Raw genomic sequence first — 11,571 nt, 5'->3', positions numbered from 1 at the left:
AGCAGATGTAGTAGAACTTTAACTTATAGCAGATTAAAAACCCTTTAATTGCCTGTTTCAAAATTTCCTTTAAAATGTCCTATGGGAAGCACAATAATTTGATTCTACTGAGACTTGTGTGCAAATGTTTAATTCTAGCATAGAACCTGAACTCTATATGACCTCCAGAAAATGGTAATTATTTTTCCTTTGCTTGATTTGTTAAGGTTTGGTTTCTTCACTGTGAAGATCAAAAAAACTGTCCTCAAAACTAAATTTAGAATATGCTCTCCAGCCTGAGGTAATTATAACAGCTTATCCCCATTCTTTTAGTTAGCTTAGCGTCCAACCCTGAACTATTTTAATAAATGGGATCTTCAGCCTTGATTTCCATGAGAACTGCATCAGGTTTACAAAGAACAGGGAACCTCAGCATTGCAAATCCAACATCGCCACCTACTGGATTTCTATTCCAGTTGGGGTTCACAAATACTGTACAGCTCAGAATTTGCTGGAGTTTACACACTACTAATTCAGCCTCTTTAACAGTGAATCAGGAAGATCTTTTCTTAAGGCAGCAAGAGTGTCACCCAGAAGTGATGAGTTCACAAAGCTCAGCTGGTTTTGTCTAAGAAAAATGTTTCTTTTCCACAGTAAAATCCATGAATTAAAGCTAAGATTTGCAAGATTACAGATAAAATAGTCAGCTAGTTGAACTCTGCAAGTACCTTTAAAAAAACCCTCCTTAAAATTTAAGCACCTAAAGCCACAATTTGGTTTCCATAGAAATTCACATCTTAAATTTTTATTCTGTGTTTTTTTTTGGTTTTGTTTTGTTTTGTTTTGTTTTGTTTTTTAAACAGAAAATGCTGTACAGGCAACTCAGGACTAGAACCTATTAAAAAAAGTATGGCTGCTTCCAGAGATAACATGCATTCTTTTAGTAGAAACTCTCTTACTTAGCCTTCATTTCTAAAATAATTTGCTTCCTGTGTAAAATATACAGGTTTATTACCATTCTGAAAAAAAGAAAGAGAAGCTACGGTCCCAAATGATGAATTTCAGCAGCACATACTGTACTTTACTTCCACACATGCCCACCGGCCTACCTGCAGCCAAGCAGCGCCTCAGGCGGTCCGGTGCCAGCGCTGCTGCCACATGACTTGAAGCTCCTCAAGGCCTCGACACCCACACGATAAACTCTTGTACGCCCGTTCATTTACGTTATTCCTGTTTTAAGAAGCACCAATTTGATTTTTTTCCTCAAGTAATGCATGCTTTTAACATACATCAGGAATTACCACCAGCAGATATACTTTATAAAATTGGCTGTAAATTTGGCCATTTTCACCCAACAGTAAATGTTCCTGCTTTCATGACTGAGACCAGACCAGGATCCTACTGCAACACTTAAACTGAGAGGAGCTGCATGAGCAAGATGGGCAAAAGAACAAGCCTGGGTCAGGTTGCTGGGAAAAGGCCTTTTCAATAGGCAGAACTCAGAACCCCAAAATGCTCTGGTCCTGCAGAGCTCCTCCTGTAAAGCTCACACATTCTGTGACAAACAAGAGATACCAAGATGCATACACAGCACCCACTTTGTGGGCCTCACGCTGCCCCTACCCTGTGAATCTTCTGCTTTAAATGTTAGTATTTGAGAAAGTTTGAAGCCTGCAACATTCAAATGCATACCCTCATAGTCTCTGGCTGCTTGGGCCCAAAGGTTTGGTTCTGTCTACTGGAAAAATTCAAAGCTTCCTGCAGGCCCAGAGTTGAAATTCCTGAAGACCTTTTATAATTTATGAAACAAACAAGTTCAGGATCACCCCAAACTTACATGAGAAAATCCACATATTCCTGAGCTATATGAATATGAATTGTTCATCAGATAAGGGAGCTCAGAACTTGAATAAGTAACAGTTAATGGAAACTTTTAGAAAAACAACGTGGCTTTCTGGAATTAAATATTAGAAAATCGTCATCCGCAAAGAGAAATGTGTAATAGATTGGTATCAAGTCTGCAGGAGGGAGTGCAAGATTTAACAAGCAAAAAGCTGCTTTTATTTACCACAAAACAAACAAAATGCTTTAAGGATGATTTTTCAAAATGCAGGGATATCTGTTTTTTACGGTCAGCTTTCTTCCTTTCTCATATAAACCAGACAAATAAACAAATGAATTTCATCACTAAAGTGTCACCCAGTGGGTCCCTCAGATCACCGTAGTTGTTCATACAGATTAGATGCCTAGTTATGTACAGAGCTCTCTTGAAAATCTGGCCATAAATACTGGAGCTACAATCTCCCAATGTGAGATTTAGTGTCAGGTACTATTCTCAGGAGTTTGTTCAGCAGAAAATCATCTGGCCTTCAGTACTTAAAGCTATTTTATGTCTACTAATAGATTTTAGGAACATTTTACCCTTGGAAATAAACGAAATTCTGACCATCTTTGGTCTTGTTAGAAGATGTTTGAGTCAACTCAAGGGTATTGGGCCATGAATTTCCATAACTTTACTGAAAGAGCGGAGCCATTTCACCAAATGCCAACTAGGCATTGCTGCAAAATAGAGCGTAACTACTATCAACTGTAAAAATGGGATTTTAACAATCTGAATAAAATGCTCTACACTTCCCTGCTGCCCTCTTGTCTTCTGTAATAGCATTGACAGTTGTAAAAGATAGGCAAAATTTAAGGTTATCTTGAAAGGAGTAAAGAGTAAAAAAATATATATATATACACAATCTAGTAGAAAACTTTCATGTTAGAAACAAAAGAATATAAATCTTACATATTCGTCCTCCCTTTTTTTCTTTCAGCACTACTGAGAAAGTTAAAGCCAACTCAACATTCTTCACTTCCTTCAGCTTGTCTTTTCACACACTACATTGCACTTGAGTCAGTTTATCATGCCAGACAACATCACCCTCCTCAGGCTGTGGGTTTGGGAAGAAACAGAAAAAGTTTGGAAAGACAAAGAAGGTCTTGGTGGAAGAAAGTATTGAGATATAAACTCTTTCTCTGACTTTTGTCTCTTCAGCTTATGTCTGGCTCAAGAAAAGTGTTGTAATATTAAAATGTTCCACCTGAGGTACTTAGTGACCCTGGATTTTGCTGCATGCTTACCCTGGGGAGGTAAGCCCATTTAAAACGGGGAATGAACCTCAACAATACAAGTTAAGGCTTCCATAGCTCAACTCTTATCCAAACACATCTACTTATGCAGGATTACATGTTCTTGATTTTTTCAACAGGTATTCACTTAAATAAACATCACTGCTCTGAAAAATCCCCTAGCACCAAGAAGATTAAATAAATGATACTCAGATTTCATTTTTTGTATATGTACAAGCTTCAGCTATTCATACACTTCTACTTAAAGCAATGAATTACAGATTCTAAAAGGTGGATTAAGGCAGTAACGTGTTCTGTTTGAACAAATAATAGTTAGCAGCAAAAGCCGACAACTGCCCTATAACCTCCAGGGTAAGTGTTTCTTACTAAAATGTGTATATTTGAAGATACTACAAGAGAATTTATTTCTTCGTTTTCCAAGCATAAAGCAACCTATGAAGACAACTCTTCTCTAAAGTTTCAAGTGCAGTGAAGAGAAAGTGAGACATACAGTTGTGAGCACTCAGGAACCTTAAGGACAAAAGTCACACACACTGACTACGTTGGTACGTCATGAGGAGTTGGAGTCTTTCTGCTCATTTGCCAGCTGGAGGACTGGCCCCCTGCAGAAGGCAGAGAGCCCCTCAGGTTCTTCTGGTGGCTTCATGCCCTGGACACCAGTGAACTCTCTGGACTTCTACTCCACAGTGGCATTGAGGGACACTTCTAGAGAAGGGATATTTGAAGACTTTCACGGAGCTGCATGTGCTCAGGGCTAACATCAACAATCATAAACTGCAGTCCTTTCTGCTAAAAAGGACTCCTGGGGACACCCCCATCTTTAATGTACTAGGACCCTGGGAAAGCTTGCCCTTCTTGCTAGATTTAGAGTAAAGATTCATGAGAGAATGAATTCGTGAGAAACCCTTGATGCCCAGTATTATTCTCACCAGTACAATTCTTTTGGGGGATGGAACCCTGTGTCTTTTTTCCCAAACCCCTGTGCTCTTTGCACAGCCAGGGGAGTTTTAAATAGCATTTTATCCAATTTAAAACTGCACAGCTTGATTTTGTACCACAACTGTAATTTCCTTCTCCCTTTTCAAATGAAACAATATTTAACAGGACAGTGTAAAGGTTCAGAAATATTTTCTGTAAACCAGAATAAATTACAGTGCTAGCAGAACAGCAAAAAGGCACATTTTTGTGGGTTAAATCACTGCAGCTGGGATGTTGCAGAATGCTGAATCTACTTTTTTATCCAGAGAGAGAGGGAAAAAAATCAGCCAAAGACATCCTGTTTGCTTTCACTGTAACTAGCCATGTTCTTGCCAACTTACTGCAAAGGACTTCAATATAATTTAATGCCCACATCCATTACTGATACCAACACACTCAGTTACTAGAAATGTTCATCTAGAAACCCAAATCAAACCAATTAAGACCAAAGATGAATCTAGCATCTAGATCTTCAATTTTTACTTTAACTTTGAAATGCTGAACAACCCACAGGCCCTTCAGACTTGCATCAAAGTATGGTGATATCATTTAGAAGTCTGGAAGACAGGACAGGTCTCAAAATATTTTTAAGGACCCATCTCCTCCCCAGGACGTTCACATATGCTACATATGCTTCAGTCCACCAGTGGAGATCTGGAGATTTAATAATTTCTTGGTGTTTTTAACAACTGTGTGTGGTAACATAAAGAGCTGGCACAGCTTTAATAGTCTCAGCTTATTTTGCTGTGATATAAAGGCAAAGAAGAAAGGGAATCCCCTTCCTCATAAAAGACCAATTACTCTGTTTTTAAGAACCCATATTCACTGAGGATCATCCTCAATCACATCCTGCTGATCAGGACAAATTCTACCCAACATGAATCTGGAACATATCTCTCTATGTTGCAGCGATCTTTTAGTTGTTGAAAAGCTTGCTGAAAAACTGTTTAGAGCAATGAAAGCCTCATAAGAATACGTACTGACTGCCCCATGGCTTGGCACAGCGATTTTCCATAAAAAGACGCTGCCTTGCATACTTTCCACTAGGTCAAAACTTGTGGAAAATTCAGTTTTGTTTCTAAGTTCGAGGCGCAACATTTGTGTGGTATGGAATGACCGGATGCAAAGCAAAGTGACAGGTGACAGGGGGCTTTATTCCAGTACTTAAGTTACACAGAATTTGGTTTTCACATGCTACTGGAATACAAGATATATAAACCTGAAGTTCGTCACACAGCCAACCAGTTCAGGGTGCCCTGTAAGCGGTACAGCCGTGACAAGCCATATAGCTGTTGTCACTAAAGGAACAGGCAATAGGACCAGTATCCTTGGGTCCAGTACCCGGGCCCTCTTCCTGCTCACCCACCGGGCCATCCCTATTTCCCTCACCCTTATTTTTCAGGGGAGGGCGTCTCGACCCAACGTGCCTCCTCCAGCCCTCCCCCAGGCCTTATTTGTGGCCTCGCCACAGCCGGGGCCCTGATGGGGCTCCGACTCAGGCTCCACACGGCTCTGCCCTCAGGGCTATAACGCCCCCCCCTCCCCTCTCCCCTCCCCTCCGCTCCCGCAGGCGGGCCCGCGGGCCGGCACCGCCCTCTACGTCCCGAGAACTACAAATCCCAGCAACCGTCAGAAGCCGAAACCCCGGCAACGCGTAGCGACTACAAACCCCAGCAAGCCCCGCGCGCAACGCCCCCTTTCTATTGGCTGGCCCGGAGGCAAGAAGCGACCCGCGAGGTGAGGCGGGCGTGGAGGAAGGCGGAAGAGAAGGCGCAGGTCGGGGCCTGGGGGTGGCCGGGCCCGGTGGAGGCCGTACTGGGGGGGGCGGCGGGGGGTCCGCTGCACGCAGCTTGGGGGGGCCCGCGGGGACGGCAGGGCCCCCGGGCTGCAGGTGGACGCGGTGGGGCCCCGCTGCAGGACGGTCGGGGCCTGGGGGGGGCCTGGGCTTGACGGGGGCGTGGCGGCAGCGCGGTGCCCCCCTCAGCTGTGTGGCGGCTGGGAGGGGTGTCTGCTGGTGCCTTCCTCCCCTGGAGGGGCTATGGGTTCCTTCGGGTGATGTCATCTATTAATAGCTCGGTTATTTAGGTGTATCTATAAGCATTTTAGATACTTGTTTGCTGTATTGGGCTTATTTAGGGTGATTTCTTTCTCGTTTCTAAAAATCTAACCTTTCCAAGGACTCCAACATGGAAGAGTTTAAAGATGGAAGCCCACCTGAAGAATTACTTGGTCACTTAAAGCTTTCTGATCAGAAGGCATCGCAGAGCACCAGCTCGTTGGCTTCTGGCCCTAAAGATATCCACAATCCCCAAAATATGGGAAGTGGCTATGCAGCATCTTCAGCCAAAGATCCCACGATAGCAGATGAGTGTTTCCATGACTGTCATGACTCCTTTGAGGTGAAAGAACCTATACTGGATGATGAAAGGAATATACAGAATGATGAGAATAGCACAAGGAAGCAGACAGAACTAGATGAAGAATACTTACTGGAACTAGAAAAAGATATGCCAGAGGAAGAAAAACAGGTAATTCAAAGTACCCACTTTCAGTGTCACTTCTCTGAATGGTTTGTGACCAGCATGAAAATGGACCTTTAAAACTCTTTTATGTGACTAATGTTACTGTTCCCAATTTCTTTTTGGTACCTGTTATTTTGTTAGCTTTGCTTACTGTTGCTAATCATCACACTCTGTCGCAGGTTTTTATCTGCTTTCTGCAGTGTGTAAGGTTGCTGTGACTTAAGACAGATTGTAAGAAACAAAATTTTCCCTGTTTCACGTTGCTGAGTTTGTGTGCATTATTTGTTTTCCCCAGATTATCTGCAGAATGCTTTCCAAACACTCGGGGGGGGGGGGGTATTCAAGATACTTTTGATATCTGAAAGGCTAGCTGATGTATTAGTGTTTTGGGATTAACGTTGAAATTTATCCCTATAGATTACTGAGGCTTTAAACAAAATGCTTTAATGTTTGGTTTTTGTTTGTTTTCAATGTTGGGCAAAACGTTTGGGTAACAAGCTGTGTGAGCTTGTGAGGAATAATGAAATAGGCCTGAGGGTTTGTTCAGCAGCCTCTAAAAGTGTCTACGCCACAGTAAGTCTGTGTGAACCAGTTGTTGTGACACTTAGTCAGTGGTGTCACTTGACAGACATTAGCTTTCAAGGTTCTAGGGTATTATGGTCATCATATAATTTAAAAAAAAAAAAACTTTTTGCAACTTGAATTTGTGAACGGTGGGGAAGTAAAAATACTAAATCAAAACCTATGTGCTAACATACAAGTCCTGTAGAACACTTGTATATTGTGTTTCTCCCAGTTCTTGAGCACTCTACTGCTGATAAATTAGGAGGAACCAGGTTTTTATAGCTTGGCCTTTAGAACAAATAACGTTTCAAAGAGCTGATCCAGCCTCTTAAAACCTGATTGCATTACCCTGATGAGCAGTTAATTATACTAAAAACTGAAATATTGATGAATAATACTAGTATATTTATTGGCAATTGGGGAAAAGGTGGAGTTTTGACCTATCATAATTTCAGAGGGGAAGACTTCAGCAAACTTCATTTTATAGTCCTGTAGGCGTGAACGTTAACTCTCTAGGGAGAGAGTACCTAAAGGGGGCCTACAGGAAAGCTGGAGAGGAACTTTATCAGAGAACATAGGGATAGAACAAGGGGTAAAGGCTTAGAACTAAAAGAGGGTAGGTTTAGGCTAGACATGAGGAAGAAATTCTTTTCTGCGAGGGTGCTGAGGTCCTGATCCAGGCTGCCCAGAGAACCTGTGGCTGCCCCATTCCTGGCAGTGCTCTAGGCCAGGCTGGATGGGGCCTTGGGGCAACCTGGTGTGGTGGGAGGTGTCCCTGCCATGGCAGGGGGGTTGGAACTTGGTGCTCTTCAAGGTCACTTCCACCCCAAACTGTTCTGTGATCTTATCCCTATAAGGGGGATAGAGTCCTTACTGGAAGTAGGTGCACAGCTTGGATTGTAGGTAGCATTGCATAAGTGATTATAATGAGGGACAGAGAGAGTTGAGCAAGGAATGACAGCTGGTAATAGAAGGTGGGCTCCATCTCCAGAAAGCATTACTTCACAGGGGAAGATATCGTACTGAAGGGCTTATTTCAGAAACTCCTAAATCATCATTACCGATGGTAATGGACATGGGCTATCAAAATAAGGAAAAGAAGAAATGAAGTGTCATAACTCTGTTAAGTGCATAAAATATGAATGTGTCAGTGAATGCATAGGGGCTTGGTACTTTTTTTTTGTATAGGAAGGCTGGTCCTTTCTTATTCAACTCACTTGATAAAGCTGTGCCACTCTCTTAACTGTTGACTAGCCCTGTCTATGTTGTGTAAGTAAATAACAGATGTCTGTACGTTGCCCCAAAAAAGCTTGGAAAGAGGGAGGGGCTAGGCAGTAACTTGACTATACCATGGTCTTACTGTCAGCTAGTGTAAACAGAGAATGGTGAGCAGAAATATGCAGAGCTAAGATCACACAGGCAACTGAAAACTAAATTCTTTTTTACAAGCAAGTATAGAGAAACTTAATCGAGCTGTGGCTCAGATAGCTCCCTTGCTGATAGGGTGGGCTTTCTGACCCAAATACATTGGTGAAGATAAAAGGTAAGTTTTCATCGGTGGCACGGTTAGTAATGTCAATGTAAACATTCTGTGGGGTGGGAAAACTATGGAACTCGTGGAGGAGAGGAACATAGAATGCAATCTTTTTGAAATAAGAATGAAACTGAGAATAATACATGTCTTCTGGTTGACCTTGTGGAAATTACTTCATCTCTCTATGTCTCTCCCTCTGTTTTGACATCTGTAAAATGGGCATAATGATGCTCGCTGGGTGTAACACTTTGAGATTTAATAATGAAGAATTGAAAAAAATCTCAAGAAGTTTTCTGGTACATACTTTGCCTCAAAAGGGCCTGTGAAGATTATCTAGTGGAAACCCCTGCTGAAAGTTGGATCAGCCCGATCAGGCTGCCCGGAACTGTGCTGACATCTCCCAGCCTGGAGATTGCACAGGCTCTACAGGCCTCTGTTCCAGTGTTTAACAGCCCTCATGATGGTGTTTTTTTTCTTCTTTGTATCTAATTAGAATTTCCTTTTTTTGCAGCTTGTGACCCCTGGACGTGTTTTTTTCTGCATGCCTTCAGGAGGAGTCTGTCCCCATTTTCTCTAGTAGCCAGGTCTCCCTGCGACACCTTTTCCTAAGCCTGGATGGACTCAATTCTTATAGGCAGGCTGCTTTGGTCATGTCTCCAGTGTCCTGACTGTCCTGGGGGCCTTCTACTGGACTCCATCCAGGAAGTCAATGTCTTTTTTCTTGTATGGAGGATCAGGAAGGGAGAACACCATCAACAGACACTCTCCAGATGCAGTCTATCATGTTGCCCTTGCATCTCTTCCGGTTTAGATTAAAAAGTCCCTTTTTCATACCTGTATTTACTGCTGGTGCGGCAAGGGTTATTGTGAGTGTGAGTAACGATGAGGCTTGAAGGCAGTTTGAGAGATTCACAGACAAAATGCTAAACTTTCAGGGTGAAAATTATGTCTGAGTTTTAAGCACCAGAAAGAGAAACAGGCCTGGAAATGTGGTGTCATAGCTTTTGTGCTTCGCTTGTTTTTGTTGTATTGTTAGGTAGTCATTTAATTTCTCACAATAATTTTTGCCCTCTGTAACATAAGCAAAAGAATGTTGGATACTTACATTCTGCTTTGTTACATTCTCCATTGAAAGATGCTGTGCAGGTACAAAATAATAATCGTTTAAAGCTGGAGAGATTTTCTTAGAGAAAGATATCTGCAGCTGCCAATTCTTTCTGCAAGATGAGATCTTTCTAATTTTTATTTTCAGTGGCATTGAGAGGTTATGCCCTTCAACTTGGTTTACAATTACACTTAATGAATTAGAGAGAATTCATCTTGTAGCATCACCACAGCTATTAGATTAGCAATGTTTGTAGTGTGAACATTAGGTTCCTTAGAGAGCTTTCTGAGTTAAGTATGTAAGCAGTCTTTAAAATACATCTTTTTTTTCTGCAACAATATATTGTTGGTATCTGTTACAAGTACAGCTTGAGAAATCCAGAAATGAGAGAGAAATTAGAAGCTTGCAGCAGGAGTTACAACTAATGAAGTAATCTCTTAGCACACTCTTACTTGACATCACTGTATATTTTCTGTTTAGAAAAAACATGGGGATGGATTATTTCCTGAATTTCCACTCTTAGTTTTCTTTATAATACTTAGAACTGTTGCTTAAATTTATTTTAGAAAGTGAAACCTTGTATATTTTCATTATAAGGAAAATCTGTTAAATGATGCCGGTTCTAAGAAAAAAATACTTCTGTTATGGTCTGCAGGCAGCTGCTGCACATCCATTTATTCAATTTTTTAAAATATTTTTAACCACAAGTTACTCAAAAGGATTTTCTTGAGGAGAAGGGCAATATGATTTTCTTGCAGCTGAAGAAAATGAGGCAGAAATATTCAGAACTTGTTTATTTGGTAGTATTACTAGGTCATGACTATATGCTGAGCAGCAGTTCTGTTTGCTGCTTCGGCAGTCCTTGATCAGTTATTCTGAACCCCTGCTGCCTCCCTCACTGTGCCAGCACACCTCTCTCTGTGAATGTGCAGTGAACCAGTTACGGGGACTGATTCAGATGGGGGGGGGGGAAAAAGGCTGTATTTTTAGATCACAGGCAACGCTGCTGAGTCACAGGCAACGCTGCTGAGAGTAGGCATCAAACTGAAGTCTCATGATGGCATTTACGTACAGAGTAGATGGATTTTCTTTGATTAGACTACTTGCCCATCCAAGAGGAAGCTGTGTTAACTGTGGTTGCAACACCAACCATAAATTATATGCTCAAAATACTTGTAACAACAAGAGCTGGATGTTAGCCCTGCTCAAATCAAATTATGGAGTATATAAACCTTTGTAGTTTCTTAACTAAATACACTGTTTTTGAGTGGTTTTAATAAATTGGTACTTCTGAGCAATGTTGTCTTATAACTAGGCTGTAGAAAAAGACTAATTTATTCTGGAGATGCGGGAAGAGATTTTTAGTCCTTGCGCTGTGTTTATGCACATCTTTGTGTAGCACAGTAGCAGCTCTGAGTAAAAATTCTCACCTATGCAGAAGCTGCTGAGGAGATCAAAGGGAAGGAGCAAGTGGCTGTGTATTTTCTCTGAATTATGTTTCAGGAGCCCTTTATAGTGAGAATTCTGATTTTAAGTAATAAGAATTATTTCCAGGGAAGCAGTAGGATGACATAAGAAGCTTCTTCTGCACAATGAAGTAAAATAAAAACAGGAAGGAAAGAGTTTATTAAGACATGAACCTGCAAGAAAAATTCTTAAAAAGCAGAAATAGCTTAGAACAGAGTCGGGTTACTTGCTTGGACTTGGAAGTCTGAGTTTTTTAAGAATTATACAGCCTGAAACGAAATTCTGTT

At 41.4% G+C, this 11,571-nt stretch overlaps 1 protein-coding gene across 3 annotated transcripts in view; it reads left to right on the top strand.

The window, feature by feature from the left end:
* The first annotated feature begins 5,723 nt into the window (after positions 1 to 5,723).
* TTC1 (tetratricopeptide repeat domain 1) overlaps positions 5,724 to 11,571 on the top strand; it is a 33,107-nt gene continuing 27,259 nt past the window's right edge. Inside the window, exons 1-2 of one of the 3 annotated variants that reach the window (XM_048064782.2) lie at positions 5,724 to 5,829; positions 6,270 to 6,620. In XM_048064782.2, the coding sequence (XP_047920739.1) occupies positions 6,279 to 6,620 (342 nt within the window). In that variant the 5' untranslated portion in view covers positions 5,724 to 5,829; positions 6,270 to 6,278. Of the gene's footprint in view, positions 5,869 to 5,898; positions 5,984 to 6,269; positions 6,621 to 11,571 lie in introns of those variants that run through there. The other 2 variants (XM_048064781.2, XM_048064783.2) reach the window with 2 other exon arrangements.

Source organism: Anser cygnoides, chromosome 14 (assembly GCF_040182565.1).
Source record: "Anser cygnoides isolate HZ-2024a breed goose chromosome 14, Taihu_goose_T2T_genome, whole genome shotgun sequence".
Taxonomy (NCBI): Eukaryota; Metazoa; Chordata; class Aves; order Anseriformes; family Anatidae; genus Anser; species Anser cygnoides.
Note: the sequence above shows the minus strand (reverse complement) of the source record. Positions and strands in the feature narration are given on the sequence as shown.